Genomic DNA, 18,219 nt, shown 5'->3' on the forward strand with positions numbered 1-18,219 from the left:
AGGAAGGTGTCGTGAAACGACGTACGTCACCATGGCCACGGGACCAGGCCAGCGATGCGGCGACCAAGGACGACAGACGGCCGCCACACGCGCAAGAAAACGGATGAGCGGGTTCCCGCCATCGAGCCTTCACTGCGACACCGGCACTTGGTCCAGTTCTTCCGTGGGGGTTCCCTGCGGACGACGGGGCCTGCATGTTGGCTACTGGGGCCTGAGGACTGTGGCGGTATGGTGTACGCGGGAAAAGGCTAGCGTACGTACCAGTTTGAAAACATCAGTGAAATACAATGCGTGCACGCTCCATGGTGAGAGCGAGCTGTCATGCTCACGCATGGTGAAGCTGCCTGTGGCGGTCTGGTCTGTCACGTAGACTGGAAATTCGAGAGCTCTGGGGCTCACAACAACGTCATGGTTACGCTGGTCGCAGTGGTCTGTTGTCCACTCCCGTTGCCTGGCTCGACAAGGCGGCCGCGCCGGCGGTGATGCATTGATGCCGGTGTCGTAGTCCTGGTCCCCTTCCGCCGGTCTTGTATGTTCGTGTCACGTACCAGCATAACAACAACAACATTGCCGGAAATCCGGGTTCGAAGAAGAAACGGCGCATGTGTGGCGTGACGCGTCCGAGTATGTGGATGAGTCGAGGCCCGGATCGCTGCGTCTGTCGAACAAAAGCGTGATCCCACTAACCTACGCAGAAACAGAATGAGCGTATCACGACTCACCGTCGTCCCGCTCGCCGTCGCCTCAGATCAGTCAAATGCACCACCGAGGCGAGACCACACCGGGCGATGCAGTGCCAGTGGACGCGAGAAGTCGATTCACGTCGATGTGACACCGGTAGTCGCGAGAAGCTGGACGACAATGGCGGGAATGAGCATTGTTCGCCGGATATGGGAGCGCGGTGCCCAGTGAGGCAGCGATCGAGAAGGGCGCGAAGAAAGTTCCAAGCATGGAGGGCGGTCGCGCCTCGGACTCGCAGGCGGCGTCCATGCGGTGGCACGGGCAGGTATGGAAGGCGCGCGCCGTGCGGGGCTCAGATCCCGGAGATCTGCCGTCCCTTCGGTGGGCCCTGGACGTGCTTCTGTGATCGAAGCGATGGTACACACTGTGCAGTGCACAGTACCGTCGTAGTGATTCGCCATATAGATTCGGACCGTAGAAATGCCTACGAGTGCAAGTCGTTTCTTAGCTTCTAAAAAACTTACAGTTCACGCATACCGGTATGACAGACCTGGCACCGGCGGAAGTGCGGTATGATACCTTTCACAGTCAGGCAGTCTGTCAGCCATCGTCAGAACTAGTGTACTGACAAGTAGCGTAGTTGGCAGACAGCTTCGACGCGTACGAGAACTGATAAATGCAGTGCAAGGCGGTGGATTGCGTGCATACCACACGTATGGCGAATATCCTCGATATATGCGGTCCACAGTGTGCCACGCAGTGCATCTTTCGAGAACTCATATGGTACCACTGGGACGACCCGCGCCTGCTTACTCATAATTATGGGTGCTTCCGTGAAGAGCTAGTGACCTACGAAGAAGCGGCCAAGACGGTGGATGATCAAGTCCTCACTGGCATCGCGCAACCTTGTCTGACGCCGAGTAGCGCATTCACAGTCATCTCAGACCACCGGTGCACCCTTGACTGGCAGGGTGCCCCGAACGCGTCGGGTCGGCGTCGGGGCGCGATGCGTCCTAGGCCTAGAGCCCAAGGCCAACAGCCCGAGTCAGCGTCGAAAGAACATTCAGACACCAGAAACATCCCAGAACTCCAGGGTGATGCAAAAATGCGCCTGCCTGCTGGATCTTGGGGTGCTTGGTGAAATGGACGAGGCGTGCGTGATCGCGAACCGCGCCTGGCGCGAAATAGGCTTTAGCATGCGTCCGCGACCAGACCGGGGCTGCACGGGGTGGTCTGGGCCCTCCGCCCGCGGTCTGCGCAGAGTGACGGGGGTTGACTCGGAGGCGCACATCATCTCGCCGACGCCGTTCCACGCGTGATCTGTCACCATCGTCACCGCGTCACCTCGTTACACAGCACTCAAAATTACAGCCCGCACGCGTCATGCCGCCGGGGATGGTGTGAGCGACGAGTCCCCGTTCCCATCCCGTCCGCTTTTAGACATGCGCAGCGGGGTGACTGCAAGATCCAAAATCCAAAATCGCCGCTGACGGAGGCTGTGACGAGTCCGTGACGCTGTCGGATCACGCTCGACCGTCCCCTGAGACGAGCAACGCTCGCGCTCAGCTGACTTGCCCATCTGTCCACGCTCGTCCGTGCCACTCGGCCACAGCGCTTGCGGGCGGCGCAGGCGCCCGGTGTGACGGGTCGCGCGCGTCGCGTCACGCCATCCTGGCGCGTCATTTGGGCGGATGACGTCACGCGGCGGGCAGCCCGCGTCCCGACGCACGGGCGTTGCGCGCACTCTATCCGTATCGGGCCATCGGGGGACCGCGCACGGACCGTCACCATGCGACGCGGCCGTGGATGGACAGAAAGGGTGCGGGAGATCGTTCTCCGGGAGCGAGGACCTGTCTGGGGACGGACTCGGTCCTGGCTTGGCTCGAGCGTGCCTCGTCCCCGGTCGCGGCGATATGAGAGGATCCTTGTCTGCGTACATAGGTGCTGTCTGGGCTATGAGACTGAATTGAGCTATTAATTGGGGGCGTGTGTATGCGCCACTGGCGTACTGAAGCAAGCTTTGATTGTCAAGCACGGGGCCGTGCCAATCATGACGAGGACCACTGTACTCGATTTATAACATCTCCACGTCGAGGGAATGCAAGTTATGCTCGCACCAATTGAGGTCTTCGTGATCCTGATCGCCCCGAGCTGACTTAGATAGAGAGCCTGTCAGCGTGGATCGCAGGAGCGCACTGGAACAGGCCGAGATAGAGTCGAGCAGTGACATAATTGTCCGGGAATGGAGGATTCGCGCGGTTTATCGCATCGGCGGTAATGCAGGATTACGGAGAGAGGCTAGGGAGAACCGTCTGGAAGTAGAGCGGGACGCACGAGACGTGGACAGCGCTGGGAGACGACAGCTGGGCGAACGCGGAGGAGGTGCGCGGGCGAGGACGGTCAGCATCCGCATCAGAGAAGCGGCGCGAGAAGGGAGAGCTGGCACGGAGGAGGTACGTGCGCTGCCCATATCAGCTGAGAAGACGCGGGTGGCGTCGTACGCATCCGGCCATTGCGCCATGCTGCTCGCTGCGACGTGCGGTCCCATTCAGTCCACGCAGGCACGTCACGCATCCGCTGCCCGGTGCACGCAACCGATTGCGTCCGACGCGGTGCTACCCCGGGCGAGCAGACGCTCGCGAAACAGGCAGCGTATCGGACGCACTGAGGCGAATGTGCACGAACGGGCGAGCCGCCTGCGTGACGGTGTGTCCGGGCGAAGCACGCGATGGATGTCGACTGGGGGGGTGACCGGGGCGCCAAGCAGGAGCAGGGATGGCCTGGCTGCGACTGGGATGGTACACCGGCTGCGAAGACGGTCGACAGGCAGAGGCGGCGTCTGGAATACACGTTTGCCGGGAAAAGAAAGGGATCTGGAGAACGGAGGCGGCGCACGCGGGCGGACAATGGGCACAAAGCCATAATGAAACGTGCGCTACTGTGAGCGGCCGGCGTGTGACGGCGCGTGACGGCGCTGCCCAAAGGGGCAGATGCCGAGGGGCAGGCGGGCGGCTGTCACGCGGCGGTGACGGCGAATGTCACGGAAAAGCGAGTCAAGTGAGAATTTGGCGTGCCTCGATCGCCTTCACACCCCTTCACAAGCCATCCCTTTATATTCCTCGTCTGCATGCTCGCCTGGCCCAAGACACCCCCGCCCCCCAGCCGCGTATAAGACCTCTGTCGCCGCCGTCTGCGTCTTCCTTCTCCCCGCCATCTTGCTGCCCTGCACGCTCCCGCCATGTACGAGGAAGTCTGCCTCCTCTGCGGTCGCCCAGTCTCCGTCGATGGGTGCGTTCCCCGCGCTATATCCGTCGCCCGCCAGTCGCTAACCAGCTTCTATTACAGACGGGCATACTGCAGCGACGAGTGCGAGAGCCTCGACACTGCTTCCCCCTCCATCTCCACCTCGTCCAGTGCCCTCGCCTCGCCGTACCTCCGCTCAAACAACGGCCCCGGCAGCCTCGCCGACGTCCCTGCCCTCGTTTCTTCCGCCATCGGACGTTCACTGCGCGCGCCGGCGTGTCAAAGCACAAGAACCGGCACTCCATCTCGTCGTCCTCGACGTCGTCCGCTATCTGGTCCGTCTCCACAGACGAGGAGGACGAACTCGCTAGCGCCGGTCCCGATGAGGACCTGCTGCCCGGCTCCGGTACCGAGAGTGCAAAGCCTGCAGATCCTTTCCTGTATCCGTTCCAGCCACGCGGTGCAGGCCTGTCTTACGCCCGACGCCCGTCTGGTACCAACCAGCGCTCGACTGTTCCGACATTAAACCGACATACGTCGGCGACCTCGAGTCCCTTCGCGGGCACAGGCTCGCCTCGCAGCGCACCGCCGCCTTACTCGCCCGCTGAGGAGGAGTTCCCCGACGTCCCCCAGACGTCGACGTCGATCCGCTCCGCAGGCCCGCACGGGCGCGGCCGGCGCAACCGCAGCAGCTTTGCGAGCGACCCCTCCAGCGAGCAGGAGATCGACCACGAGACGACCGTCACCTCCAAGCCCAAGCGCAACAGAGCCAGTCTGCCTGCATACTTCTCCCTGCTCACGACGTCAACGTCGTCACCGACGCCGCCCCGCGCACACGGACGCCCTCCTCCTGCAGACTCTCACAGCGATCACGCGGTCCTTCCAATCATCACCTCCCACACCCCGCGTCGCGGCGCAACCTATGCTCAATCCGGTGACGCCTTCTCCCAGGTCCACTTCAAGCCCCAGCCTGGCCCGAGCGAGCGTGGACGAGGTCGCAAGCGTGACTCGGAGGCGCGCTCGGCATCGAGCCGTCGCTCGACACAGCGCTCTCCTCCGCGTCAATCTCGTGCACGCGCCTCGCCCTCGCGCTCACCGCCTCCCTGTGCGCACCACCGTGTCCACATCGGCTCGCAGGCCCGTGCGAGGCTGGACAGCATCGAGAAGGTCGCGGACTGGGTGTCCAACAGCCCTGCGATCCCCGTGCGTGGGCGGGCGCTCACTCGCCGAAACAGCTCCCCGCCGGTGAAGCCGAGGTCGATGCTATGCTGGAGAGGCGACGGAAGAGGATGACATCGCGGCCGTGCGAGAGGTCCTTGCGAAAAGCCTCCACTTCCACCCTGACCATGACGATATCTACGTCGCTAGCCGTGACCGCAGGGGCCGGCGGCGACCCGACGAGCTGGATCAGGGCCCCGTTGCCGTCGACGGCTACCGTGCGCCAGGCTACGGCGCCGGTCGCAGCGGCTTGATTTCTCGTGACTGCGAGCGAGAACGCGGGCGCCCCTCGCGCGGCACTAGCTGTCTCACGTATTCCCTGCTCTCATCAGCATGAACGAACACAGACGCAAAATCACGACTGGAACTATGCACGATTCATCTCAACGATACCAGCACCGCTCATCTCTGTATAGACGCAACATGTCCGCCTTCTTGTCTCCGCCGCAAAACTTCTCGCACCGCCTGCCTGTCATCTCCGCCACCCCCACACTCAATCGTCTCCGCATCGTCTTCCTCGCTCCTCGCATCCGCAGTCCATCTATCGTCGGTATCTCAACATATCCTGTGCAGGCCCACTCCGCTTTCTCCGTTTCACCTCCAAAACGCCTCTCGCCCGTCCGTCGCGAACCGTGCACCTATTTGCTTCGAATGCACAGCGACGCCTGGCTGGCATGATGCCTGCGAGTGCGTCCCGTCGCCCCTATCTCCGCCTGGGTAGGGGCGCGAACTCGCCGGCGCCGGTGTTACCCTATCTATGTATCTATACGACGCGGTCAATTATGCCTGCTCCAGCGCTTCCCGTCTTCGCGAAGGGACTCGGTGGGGAGGCCGGCGGCTGTCGCGTTTAGGTTCGGGTTCGGTTGGTGTTACCCCATTTCTTAGCTTCGCGCTCGCGTTCCAGCTCAAAATGATCTGCGCCTGTTCGTCTTCATTCGTTTTTCTTTTCGTTCGACTCTATGCTGTACGTGACACAGTTCATACCACTTCTACCTTCACATCGCAAAAAGGGGTTGGTTGCTCTTTCACTTCACCGGTAGCACACGTTCGGTTCGGCTTCTTCTCTCGTACTCCTCACTCGTCGTTGAAATGCGCATCACGTTCACGTACGTCTATATCTCACGGTATCTAAGCACCTTGCATCGTCGCTTTGCTCTCTCCCCATCACACACTGCATCACCGTAACCGTCACCGTCACCGCTCACACATTCCCCCCATCTCCTTGACAGTCCGACCGCAGTTACCATTCACTACCGTCCGTTATCAACGAAGCAGAAATATATCCTTGTGTAATACCAGTAGCGATCTAGGCCCTGCGTAATCGACCGGAGTACCCTTGTATCCTCGCTGTGTGATGTGCGCCCGGGCGTTGTTTGGCTGGCTGGGTGTCACGTCTGCGGGGGGTTTGGTCTGTTGGTGTTGGGATTAGCGCGACGTGCGACGGGAGGCTTGGAAGGGCAGATGACTGGAGGCGGGCGGCACGAGCGTGATGGGCCCGGGGAAGGACTTCTAGCTCGATTGTGACACGGTGACTGGGATTGCGAACGGCGGCGACTAGCTATAGGAGCACCGCTGACCGTCTCGGTGTGACTGGAAGGGGCCTCCTTGCGGGTTCCAAGAGGAAAGAGGCAGGAGCCTGCGGGCGCCCCGCGCCGTGATTGGACGGGAGAAGCGTATATGGCTCTGGTGCAGGATGTGCGGAGGAAGTGGGCGAGCGGAGGGTTCGCGAAGACGCGGCGTCGGAGGCGTCACGGGGAGTGGGTGCGCGTAAAGCTTGTCTTCGGCGTGCCGGCTGCGTGGAGAGGATATGACGATGTGTCTGTGCGATGAGATGCGGTCTTACGTTGACGGCCTGTGCGTGTGGGCGCGGTGCGCGTTGTATTGGCGTGTGGAGGATACTGTACGTTGCAGTGCATACATTGATCCCGGCATCCCGAGAAATGCGGGCCCGAGTCCGCATGAGCGAGCAGTGGGAGCGGAGTCTTTACTGCCAGTAGGAACTCGCGCGCGATGCGGCCGCCTCCGTCAAGTCCCCGTTCTAAGAAAATAAGAGAGTCAGCACACCTCAGGACCACCGGGATGTTTCAGTCCGCCACGGACAGGATGCGTTGTCCGTGAGTCCAATGGAACCTTCGACGACTTTAACTGAAGGCGTCTTCCTGTCATCTTTGTATGATCGCACCCTCGAGGACATCCGCATGTTCTTACTATAACTTCTTCCCGGTGGAATCTGGCACTCACGAGTTATGACCACTGTCCGCGTGTGCGACGCCACGAAGCTGTCCAGGTCACTTAGAGTTTACAGGCGCCGGGTGTCGGATACGCAGTGCATGTCACTGTGTCCGGTGCACACCGCATGTGGCCTTCTTTCGTTTCCCCGTACGCACGCGGAGCTGGCCGGAGGATATAGACAGCATACTAGGGACCCAGGTGTGGCGTCAGGATGCGGCTGCGGAAGGTGAGACTGACTTACTCCGAAGAGTCCGACGTATTTGTTTTGGGAGAAACCTGGCACCGCTCAGCCTCAGTGAACGGTTTGTCCGTATCCAAGGAGGTGGTGGGATGACGCGGATGACATCGGGGGACCGCCACCGGGTCAAATTCCAAAGCCTATGTTTCTGCCGTCTCCGGAGGCGTGATCAAGGAAAGACCTGGAGTTTTCCGAGACGATGAGTACAAACCGAACGTACAAGCGTGACATGATGCGGCCATACGAAATCGTACCCATCTGGCGTGCAGCGGCAGACGAGGCACATGGATGTGGTCGTGAAGGTGACGAGGGTGGGCACGCGTTTGCCAAGTGTTTACCACAGGCCTGCCACATCATGGTGAGGATAATCCGGGACGGAGTACGATCAGCCAAATTGTCTGGAACCGTGACTGGGCCCACCGTCGATTGCAATGTCACGAAAGACTCGCAGCGTAGCACACTCGGATTGTACGCGGGTGTCGTCCCCGCTGAAGGAACGACTATTCGCGAGGCAGCACAGACATCGATGAAGTTGAACCAAAGTTGAACCAGTTCCGAAGTCAATGGGCAACGAAACGGCTTATGTCAGCAGACATCAAGTGTTGAGTATCAAATAAGGCAGGTGCAGTAGTTGCGAATTTGGGGCTACGTAGCGTCACGGTGAAGACCCTGAAGGGTGCTTAGACAGACACCTTGTCACTTGCACCCCATAATGCACCCACGCAATTAGTAAGAAGTCCAGATCCCGTCTCTCAACGGTATACGGTAACACGTACAGTAAGTAATGAAGGCACTAGGCCCGGGAATAAATGGGGTCTGAGTGCACAGGCGCATCACATACTTATTCTGGGCCTCAGCATCGGCCACATCCATTCATAGCCTCAAGCTTTCCGAATACCAGTGTACTACCGGCCACAATTTTCAGATATTTTTCTTGCTATCGTAAGACGCAAGAACAGATGTACGCACCAAAGCGGCTGTCATGATGCGGCGGCCCGTGTCTCAGGCGTAGGCGTATCATGACGCCAGCCCGGATGATGAAGCCGTCGCTGCACGGCCTGTATGGTAGAAGCGAGCGCCGTGTATACAGAATGCTCAGGGCATATTCAATACAAGACGTTGGCCACTTCTTCGTTGTTGGACAAACCGCAGACCCTTTGTCCTGATTCCTGAAGGCGATAGGCTAGACCGGGTACTAGTCGAATGACAACAATATTCATCTGCTCGAGTCTACGTCACAGGCCATCATAAGACGACTATCAACTGCCCTAGCATACACCTAGTCGATCCCAACAGCACACAGCCTCCACTTACTTGTCTACATAGAGCTTGGCCCTCGCGGACAATAAAAGGAATCGAAAAGAAATCTACCCTGTCCTCCTCATGAATAAAGTACGTTCGAGTAATGCCTGAAGCGACACCGTTAGCAAATTCATGTGGATTCATCATACGTCGTAACCCAGCCATGAGGTTGTATCGTAGACGATTCGATGATAAATGTTGGTACTGACTCTCGGAGCACCGGTGCGTACCGCCGGTATGCCACCGCCGCCTTGTAAACGATACAGTCAGGCCCAGTGGTACAGGCCCCGAACTCCATACAAAGGTAGAGGGAGACATTCATGGCTCGTTCGACGTCCAGCAATAGACCAAGTGTGTATCTTAGCTGCCACCCGCATCGTCTCGAAACGGTCATACCCCCAATTTTTCTCAAGCGACGAACATCGGGGAACTTACGTTGTCTCACTAGTCCATGTCTGCGCTCTCCCACCCTCCGACTCGGCATGTCCGTTTGTGTATCGTAGTATATGTATGGTACCAGTGACCGACGCACTGCGTCGCAAGATAGGTGTCCCAAAGCCACAGCCGCGGACGCCCTGTATCAGCGGATACAACACGTCGCCTTTCCACAGCGGAAAGTCACATAAATCTGAGACGCACCGTCGTGAGCCCGAAACAATGTTGTCACAAACGCGTCCGAACTTGGCAGCCCAACCCGGCGGAGAGGCCGCGGAATATGATCGGTTTGGCTTCCACGCTGGGGTTTCGCGCCCCGAGACAGACACATCGCATGGAGACGTCTCCGAGTCGGACAATAAGCTACCTGATTGCCTGTAACTTAGTGAGCTGCAACCACAGCATGCCGTGAGCTGACGGACATGGCGCGTGACGATGCTTACATGGATTACACGCTTTGCGTGTAAGCAACGGATGGTCGGGATACAGCGCCCCGTGTATACAGATGTATGTGCAGTCAGAGAGATCAAACACGGCCGACGCGCTGCTGACGCTGGGGTCACGACTACTTGAAACGAGAGTAAGCATTTGGTATCTTCCCGGACGCAACCGGTAGGTGTCACTTACCGGTGTTCAGCAGGCATTGCCCTTGATTGCGCCCGTGGGTATCATCATGAGCAAGCCGAGTATTACACACGGCCACAATAGACGACGTGATGTTTGAACTTTCATAGCATACGCAGTCACGTACATGACGACAGTGTGGCGTCTGCTGGCTGCAATTCAACATCGACACAGGAGAGGGGCTCTGGTAGTCGGCTTCCCTTTCTTTCGAAACCCTTCACATCGGGTGCCCGGACCTTGGGCGAGGTATGGGGGTCTTGAAGTAGTTCGGATCATGGAGTCAGCGTGACGAATCGAGACGGGCATCGAGGGCATTAACCAGGCGCTGCTCCTTTCATTGCATGAAAGGAATGTAGGCAACCTAAGAAACCATCGTGCAGAAGCGGTCACCGTAGAAAGTGGTCTTGTGGCACGTGTAATCACAGATCTCTACGTAGTGATTGCCCTGCGCATAGAACAGTGAGCTGCAAACGAAAGTAAGCGAGTGGGTCATTGACTGTGGGCACTTATGAATTGCTCGGCCGTTGCAGAATGAAGCGCACCACGACAGAGCGACTCGTACTGGAATGCCGAGACTATACACCCAGTCGTGGAAGATTCCGGCTCCAGAGCAGTTGACACATCCAGTAGTTCAGGCAACATTGTTGGTTCTACGTTGCTTCGCTCTATTTAAGTACAGAAGGGGTTGATCCTCGTGTCAGTTCGATGGTCCACTCACCAAACTGAAGCGCGAGGCTTCGCATCGACATGTCGTGCAGTGCATGGCACGAAACCAGCAGTGCTGATCAAGATGCGATGTCAGCAATCTACAAGCGAAGAAGGCGTGTACGAACAAGCTCTGATGCGATTGAAGCTCGATAGGCAAGGCTCGCGCCAGGTGCACGGGAAAGAGCTCTTTTGTTGCAAAGCCCTGCTCTCAACGACACACGACGGTCGGAGCTGGCGATAGCAATACATTTGGACGAGATTCGCGCGTATCCGGGCCGCAGAAGGGCAGCCATTATCGATGCAGGGCATTGGTGAACTCAGGTTAGACAAAGACGTAACGAGGCGATATACGCCCGCTCAGCTGTACGACGAGCGTGACCACCGTATCGAGTAGACTCTGAGCAGAGCGGGCTGCTGGCGGTATAGTGAGATGATGGCAGTTCGGGAGAGAGAGGCCTGCGTCGGAGTCCGGCGTTGTGGTATTCCCCAGGCGGTAGACGCGTGGCCGTAATGAGGGGTGTGCGCACCCGAAGCACATCTACCACGACCTGACATGCTGCAGACCGACTGAGCTGAGCCTGCCTTTATTCGCAACCTCCTCGAGTGTCTGCACTCGCAGATAACACCGCTCTACACAGTTGAACCCGTACCACCATCGTCACCATTGATTCATACGGCGAGCGCAGTCCATCGCGGGTCACCTCGCCGCACCAGACACCAGTCCTGGAACCCAGTGATACCACCTTGCCACAGCTCGTATCCCCGCTTCTGAACACTGCGCAGCGACCGAGGACACCGTCGCGGAGGACTAGCCTGATTCCATCCATTCGGCCGAGGTCTGAACTCGAGGAAGGCGACCCCGAGTCCTCGACTTCCCCCGTCCTCTCCTCCAGCCCCGCTCCTTTGTCTTATCTTCATCCGTCTGCTGGTATCGCGCGTACTTCGCCGTCTACGACTGAGTTTCGCCGAGAAACCGATCCAGACTTTCGACGTGCCAGTAAGCGGCAGAGGATCGACAGCCAGAGTTCGTCTGCCTCATTCATCGAACGCTCTCTCCTCTCCCAAGACACGTCCTCATCCTCCGTCCTCGAATCCACCGCCATGAGACCCACAGAGCCTGACCAAGAGTCGGCTGTGTCCGTACAACTTGAAATGCCCGAAGCAGGCCCTTCGTCTGTGCCAGGGACCTCTAACGGGCATAACGGCTCTGCTGCCAAGCAGAACGGCTACGGTAATTCCTACTCAAATGGTTATTCGAAAGCATCCGCCACAGATGCCACGAATGGAGGCAGGCCCGAGAAGCAGGCGATGTCTACTACGAGGGTGTCTTTGCCTGGATCGACGCTCTATGACGACTCGTATGTGGACCGGGAGGAGTTTGTGAGGCTGGTAATACAGAGCCTGAGAGATGTGGGTTACATGTGAGTATTCTGCTGTGCAGTCGTCTTGCTCCTGCTAATGCCTTGCGCCGCTGAAGTGAATCTGCCGCCACTCTGGAGGCTGAGTCAGGATATACCATGGAGAGCTCTGAGGTCGCGGAGTTCAGACGGTGTATTCTGGATGCAGATTGGACGCGAGCGGACGCCGCCTTGATGCGTCTTGGTGTCGCGGACGACGAGAGACTCTGGGTACGTTCAAGCCTTCATATGACGTTGACCCCACGTCTGACGCCCACCACCTCTTGCAGGAGGCCAAGTTCCTCATCAGCCAACAGAAATACCTAGAGATGCTAGAGGCGAACAAGGTCACCGCGGCACTGCATGTGCTACGGAACGAGCTTGCGCCGCTGAACGTAGACCGTGATCAACTCCATGCATTATCGAGGTTCGTCTCAGTCATAGCGGGACCGGGTCGTGCGTGCTGACCATATTGCAGTCTCATGATGTGCTCAAATCCTGAAGACCTACGACAACGAGCAGGGTGGGACGGCGCGTCGGGACATTCCAGGCGACGCCTACTTGGTAACCTGCAACGTCCGTCTTCCTTTGCACTCTTTTCTCTGCACGGTCCTCATATATCTTACTGCACAGGATACATACCTTCATCCGTCATGATCCCGCAACGAAGATTTGCCACACTGCTCGACCAGGCCCGCGCATATCAACAAAGCCTGTGTTTGTACCACAATGCACCATCGAACTCACGGACGTTCTCTCTATATACCGACCATCTATGCGATAAGGACGCGTTCCCTCGAGTCACGACAGCGATTCTGGAGGTTCATACAGACGAGGTTTGGAATCTAGAGTGGAGCCACAGCGGTAACTTTCTTGCATCGGCGAGCAAAGACAAGACAGCGATCATTTGGAGGGTCGAGGTAAGTTCAGCATCTGTGTCGGAGATTCTACCGATGCTGGAGCGTAAGTGCATGTACTAAGCGGTGTTTCTATAGCATGACAAAGACCCGTCAATACGAGAGATCTCGCAACAGTTCATCCTCCGTGACCATCCATATCCCGTAGGATGCGTAGCATGGTCGCTTGACGACTCTATACTGCTGACCTCCGCCGAGGATCACATCAAGCTCTGGAACACCAGGGTAAGAGCGTCCTCCGCCTGCGATCTCATATCTTGGTTGAAACGTCCCTGCAGACTGGGCTGTGCGTGAGGTCCCTTGAGGCACATTCAGATGTCGTAACAGCACTGGCCTGGCTTCCCGACGGGTCTGGCTTCATCTCGGGTGGCCTTGACAGGAAGATTATCCTCTGGGTATGCCCTTGTCTACTCTTGTCCCGTCTGACTAGCCTTTCATTGACTTCGATCAATTTCCTAGGATGCCGATGGCAAGCAGCGAGACTCATGGGGTCAGACCCCAATCCGGGTGACCGACCTCACTGTCACCCCTGACTTCACGCGTCTGGTTGCTGTCGGCATGTACGATGTACCTACCAATGTACCAGGCCCCACCGCCACGCCTCCGGAGAACGGAAATCAGCCAGGCGCAGGACGAACCGCTGAGAACCGAGTGATCGTGTACGATCTGTTAACGAAGCAACCACAATTGTAAGTGCTTCCGAAAAGAGAGGCCGCCAATGCCCGGAATTAATTGTTCCCGCGCCTAGGTTCATTCCTGTGGACGGGGAGCTGACGAGTGTGGAGGTTTCTGAAGACTCACGATACGCACTGATCAACCGTGCACCCGAGCCCAATGCTCCATGCGTACGTACACATGTCTCCGTCCACGCTCGCTTGTCTGACAACTATGACAGGAGATCCACCTGTGGGATCTTGAATCGGAGCGAATAGCGCGGAGATACCTGGGCCACAAACAATCCAAGCATGTCATCCGAAGTTGTTTTGGTGGGATCGATGGCAGCTTCGTCGCTAGTGGCAGTGAAGGTACGCCGGTCATCATTGCACCCGCTGTGCCGTCGCCCACAAGATCCGTGCTAATGTCGGAACCGCGTACCCCGTCTATTATAGATGCAGTTGTCTACATCTGGCATCGTGACACAGGGACCCTGCTCGAGGCCCTGTCCGGTCACGGTCCGGGCAGCGTGAACTCGGTCGCCTGGAACCCGCGGAACGAGCGGATGTTCGCGTCGTGTTCGGACGATAAGACGATACGGATATGGGAGGCACCACCTGTGCACGTCGTGGGCGTCCCCGTAGATGCCGAGGACCCGCGACAGGCACACGAAGTGGATGGTAAGGGGAAGGGGAAGAGCCGAGAGCGGTGGGACGGCCAGGCAACGGGTTCTAGTTACGGACTTGGGTCGAGCTCTGGCTCGACGTTGCTGTGAAGACAGAACGTATCTGTCATGCTGATATGGTAGGTCGCATGCATTGGCTATCGGTTTTCGTTGCATACGGAATTTTACAACTATCATCGCCATTATACTCCATCTCGCTGCATCACCCGTTGCATGTCGCTCTGTTTAATCGTCACGCTAACGTCCACTTGCACACATGACATCTCTCTTCGCATATAGAACTGTAAACGCGTCTGAACTAACATGTACATTTACCAAATTGACACTCGGACGAAGCGGAATGATTCCGATCATGCTCAGCTGAGCAAGAACGCGAAGTGCCTGTCGCGTCTGTGGCGTGTGAATCAGAGATACACAACGCGCTACGCGACGCGTCCGTTGTTCTCACGGTCTCCCGCTGTCGTTCACAAGCCATTCCGAGTTCGCTGAAGCCTGAGTGATACTGTTAGTACCGTTCCCCATTGAACAGACATTCACGCTGATCCCCAGTCAGCTTATGTGTTGCTGCTGCCTTCACGCATTAATAGATGCCTGTAACATGACACAACTCGGAACACTGACTCCACTTCCGCACGGACTGTCTCCAGCCTGGGGCATGTCCATGGCGGAGGTGCAGATAGCGGTTCATTTCTAGTGGTAAGCGCGATTGACCTTACTGAGAACCCGCCGACTCGCAGCCGTACCCTGATTCCCCTTCGCCGGCGTGCTATCCTATCCCGTTTGAATGACAGAAGCATCTTCAAATCCCTGTCCGAGCTCGCCGCTGACTCGTATGTCCTTAGGGCCGGGGTGCTGCTGATCTAAAAACTGCGCAGTCTGGTTCTTTAGGCGTGCCATGGGATATGTGGACAAAACTCAATAATCAACGGCAATGTGCGAGATAATTGTCGAAATTAGTGAGTGCCGTGTGCTACTACTAGTATGACACCTCAGCAGACACATTGGGTCCTTAACTGCGGCTGGCATTTTGCGATATGCTCTGTGGGTTCTTGGCATTCTGTTTCTGGCAAGCTCTGATCGAAAATCGTCCTGAAGGTTTGGTGTTACATACGAGTACTCGACGCACACATCTTCCAGTGTAGATAGTGCGGGTCTCTCGGGTCAAGTTACATCCGCTAGAGGCATCGTCGGGCTACGGGCTTACGGCTCAGAAATGCCACACCACTACTAGCCACCGTAAGGAGCACGCCGAATCCCTTGCGATCCTCAGATATGCTGACACTTCGCCTCAGGTTCAGGCTGCGGTCAAATGTGTTAATAGCTGCCGCGACGATAAACACCGAATCGGTATGTCTTATTCCTCCGCCTATCTACATCTACGTCTTCCTCTTTGCAGAGTAGCAGCCCTGGTCGACTGCTGGGAACTTTGCAAGAGGTATTTGAAGCGATCCACCGTGGCTCAGCTACCGCCGAGTCTCTTCAGCGCACTGCAATTATAACCGTTTGCGCACAGATCCAATCCATATTCGTGCATTCCACAGTGGGATGAACTTCTCCGTCGCTAGTATTATATATGAGTGCCCCTCTATCTGTCAAATCATAATTAGCGGGGTATGTAGTACGTCGCAGAGAGCGCATGTGCGACTTGGTCTGCACTGAGGTCGAGGCCCTAACACTGACCCATTCTGACGATGTCTGCATGTGGTCTCGGCGCGTATGCTCAGGGTCTACAATACAATTCTGTTCCAATAAGTGACAGCGCATGCCGGAAGCTCCCATTCTGACGACATGGTTTTTTATTCGTAATGGCTGGACGCTGCGGAATGGTGCGGCTCGTGTCTAATTTTGTCGCCACACAGCTCTTGGGCGCTCTAAGCACACTAGTACGTCTACGGCTGTCTGTGGACTTGCTCGTTTTTCTCGGTTGCCTGTCGTTGGTTACGGTTGCAGGTACGCTAACGAGCACGACGCAGAACTCGATGCGATATTCACGGAGATGGCCCTCCCACCATGTCACTTTGAACACCGGCTCAATCGGAACCAGTACGAGTTTGTTGGATTACGTCGTCCCCGTTCGGCCTAGACCGCATTTACGACAGCCTCTGACCTTACATGCACGTCGACAGCTGCCCTGTAATACTCATTCGTTAACCGACAGATCCCCTACACGTTGCAACGCCGATTCGTTCGACTTTTAGCCAAGAATTACGGGGCAGTGCGCTGGCCACGGCGACAGAGCAGTACATAATGGCTAACGCGTCCGCACCGCAGTTCACCGTCGATCGCAGGAAGCCAAGGCCAAATTTGGGCCAGATCGACCATATCGCCGATAGGTTACGAGATAGACTAGCTCTGAATACATATGAAATCTAGTGATACCAACAGTATACAACACGGGGGACCCAAGTGTAAATGCAGATATGTGCTATGCTATGAGTGTATGGTGGATCCAACGGCAATAATAAACAGCGTGAGAAGGGATGGACTACCTCTAAGTCCGTGTAGCGTCGCGTGAAGACGGTAATTGCGAATGAGCACGATGTTTGGGTATGAAAATTGACATGGGATCTTTCTTTCCTGAGCCAGACCTAGCAGACACCGGGCGTGACGGGGGAGAGTGACATGTGGCGGGTGGTGACGTAGAGGGTGGACTACATCGCATCTCGAAGGCGGACAACGGTGTGGAAGGAGGAGTATCCTTCATCGCAGGAGGCGATCCGGAAGCCGGAGTACGACGCACGGCTACAGCGGTCACCGTGACGCGGCTGCCGGAACGGTGGCCTGGGGGCACAGAGCTTCCTGAAGGGGTTGTCGAGATCGTGGCTGACGAGGAAACCATTGGGCGGTTGGCGGTAGGCACGGATGGCGCCGCACAGGAAGTCTTGGCTTTCATGGGGATCATTGGCGTAACGTAGACACCCTTCTGCATGCGCGCTGCCTCTGTTCGAGTCCTCTGAATAAGGGTCTTGGGCTGATACGTTGCACCCCCTGGTGACATTAAGTCTTAGCACGACGAGAAATGGCAAGTTGGAATACAGTCACGCACAGGGTCGGCCGCGTTTGGCGGGCGGCAATCTGTCAGTGAGCTTTATTCCGGATTCTTTCTTGCGGTCGTCAGCTTCCTGGCGGATTGTCCGCAAACGCGACTTCAGGTCTTCGAATCGTTGTGCCTCCATCTCTTGCAGAGCCTGCCAAGACCCAAGAGTTGTGAGCGCATGGCTACGGCGACATAACAAACTACTCACAAACCATTGGTCGCGCCATGACTCCGGTTCTGGACCTTGATCGGATTCGCATATCTGGGCGGCTTTCATGGAGGTTCTGAAGCACAGCCCCTTCCAAATTTCTGCCACCGCAATAAGTCGAAATATTCGGTAAAGATGTTGGAATGACGCACCTCCTGTCTCTTGCTTATATCCTAGAAAGCCGCACGAAAATCATGAGTACCCTGATCGTAAGAATTGGACAACACGGACCGGACTGGCCTGCTCTAACCGGAGCAGCATTTCGGCGGTGCAATTCTCAAGTATGGGTTTAACTAAGTCGAACCGCATACCGCTCACAGTAGATATGGCTACCTTCAAATCAGACCTCCGGCATGACACAATTTGAACAGAAGACATACAGTCAACATGATTTGATGCCACTGCCCCCACAATTCGGTCAGCTCCTTCCTACAGATTTCGTGTGAACTTCGCCATTACGGTAACACACTCACCTCGCTGGCAAAGCTGTACAAGAGTCGGCATCCGAAGAGCTGGTCTTTCTGTGTCTGACTGCATCCTGTACCACCCAGCTTGGGCTGATAGTTCGCCTCGATAGATGGGTGTCGTAAATGTAGCGCGTGTGGCTGCGTGTCGGATGCATTCTGTCGGTGGCGCGTAT

General features: G+C 57.0%; 6 protein-coding genes across 6 annotated transcripts; 3 read left to right on the top strand and 3 right to left on the bottom strand.

Annotated features, from left to right (window-relative positions):
* The first annotated feature begins 1,213 nt into the window (after positions 1-1,213).
* On the top strand, positions 1,214-1,959 carry B0H18DRAFT_1102968 (uncharacterized protein). The gene is made up of 2 exons (XM_048032568.1): positions 1,214-1,251; positions 1,322-1,959. Exon 2 carries the CDS (start codon positions 1,358-1,360, stop codon positions 1,820-1,822), a length of 465 nt encoding a protein of 154 aa, XP_047896085.1. The 5' UTR covers positions 1,214-1,251; positions 1,322-1,357; the 3' UTR covers positions 1,823-1,959.
* Positions 1,960-1,989: 30 nt separating this feature from the next.
* B0H18DRAFT_129575 (uncharacterized protein) lies at positions 1,990-2,856 on the bottom strand. Its single transcript, XM_048036765.1, has one exon. The coding sequence runs from the start codon at positions 2,618-2,620 to the stop codon at positions 2,063-2,065; it is 558 nt and encodes a 185-aa protein (XP_047896086.1). The 5' UTR covers positions 2,621-2,856; the 3' UTR covers positions 1,990-2,062.
* Positions 2,857-3,919: 1,063 nt separating this feature from the next.
* On the top strand, positions 3,920-5,479 carry B0H18DRAFT_1083730 (uncharacterized protein; the record flags this gene model as incomplete). The annotated part of the gene is made up of 4 exons (XM_048031696.1): positions 3,920-3,969; positions 4,027-4,162; positions 4,210-5,169; positions 5,201-5,479. 4 exons carry the CDS (start codon positions 3,920-3,922, stop codon positions 5,477-5,479), a joined length of 1,425 nt encoding a protein of 474 aa, XP_047896087.1.
* Positions 5,480-9,153: 3,674 nt separating this feature from the next.
* On the bottom strand, positions 9,154-10,315 carry B0H18DRAFT_992517 (uncharacterized protein). Its single transcript, XM_048045137.1, has 4 exons — positions 9,977-10,315; positions 9,793-9,917; positions 9,554-9,716; positions 9,154-9,489 (listed from the first exon to the last, which is right to left on the bottom strand). The coding sequence occupies exons 1-4, from the start codon at positions 10,137-10,139 to the stop codon at positions 9,359-9,361; spliced, it is 582 nt and encodes a 193-aa protein (XP_047896088.1). The 5' UTR covers positions 10,140-10,315; the 3' UTR covers positions 9,154-9,358.
* A 1,376-nt stretch (positions 10,316-11,691) lies between these two features.
* Positions 11,692-14,507, top strand: B0H18DRAFT_129672 (WD40 repeat-like protein). The gene is made up of 11 exons (XM_048036767.1): positions 11,692-12,102; positions 12,159-12,309; positions 12,369-12,505; positions 12,557-12,654; positions 12,712-12,998; positions 13,074-13,220; positions 13,274-13,390; positions 13,455-13,684; positions 13,744-13,840; positions 13,891-14,020; positions 14,105-14,507. Exons 1-11 carry the CDS (start codon positions 11,783-11,785, stop codon positions 14,422-14,424), a joined length of 2,034 nt encoding a protein of 677 aa, XP_047896089.1. The 5' UTR covers positions 11,692-11,782; the 3' UTR covers positions 14,425-14,507.
* Positions 14,508-16,825: 2,318 nt separating this feature from the next.
* Positions 16,826-18,083, bottom strand: B0H18DRAFT_872917 (uncharacterized protein; the record flags this gene model as incomplete). The annotated part of the gene is made up of 5 exons (XM_048040263.1): positions 16,826-17,322; positions 17,381-17,522; positions 17,580-17,680; positions 17,807-17,892; positions 18,013-18,083. 5 exons carry the CDS (start codon positions 18,081-18,083, stop codon positions 16,826-16,828), a joined length of 897 nt encoding a protein of 298 aa, XP_047896090.1.
* Between the last annotated feature and the right edge of the window lie 136 nt (positions 18,084-18,219).

The sequence above is a fragment of the Fomitopsis serialis genome, assembly GCF_022376445.1.
Source record: "Fomitopsis serialis strain Sig1Antser10 chromosome Unknown B0H18scaffold_16, whole genome shotgun sequence".
NCBI lineage: Eukaryota > Fungi > Basidiomycota > Agaricomycetes > Polyporales > Fomitopsidaceae > Fomitopsis > Fomitopsis serialis.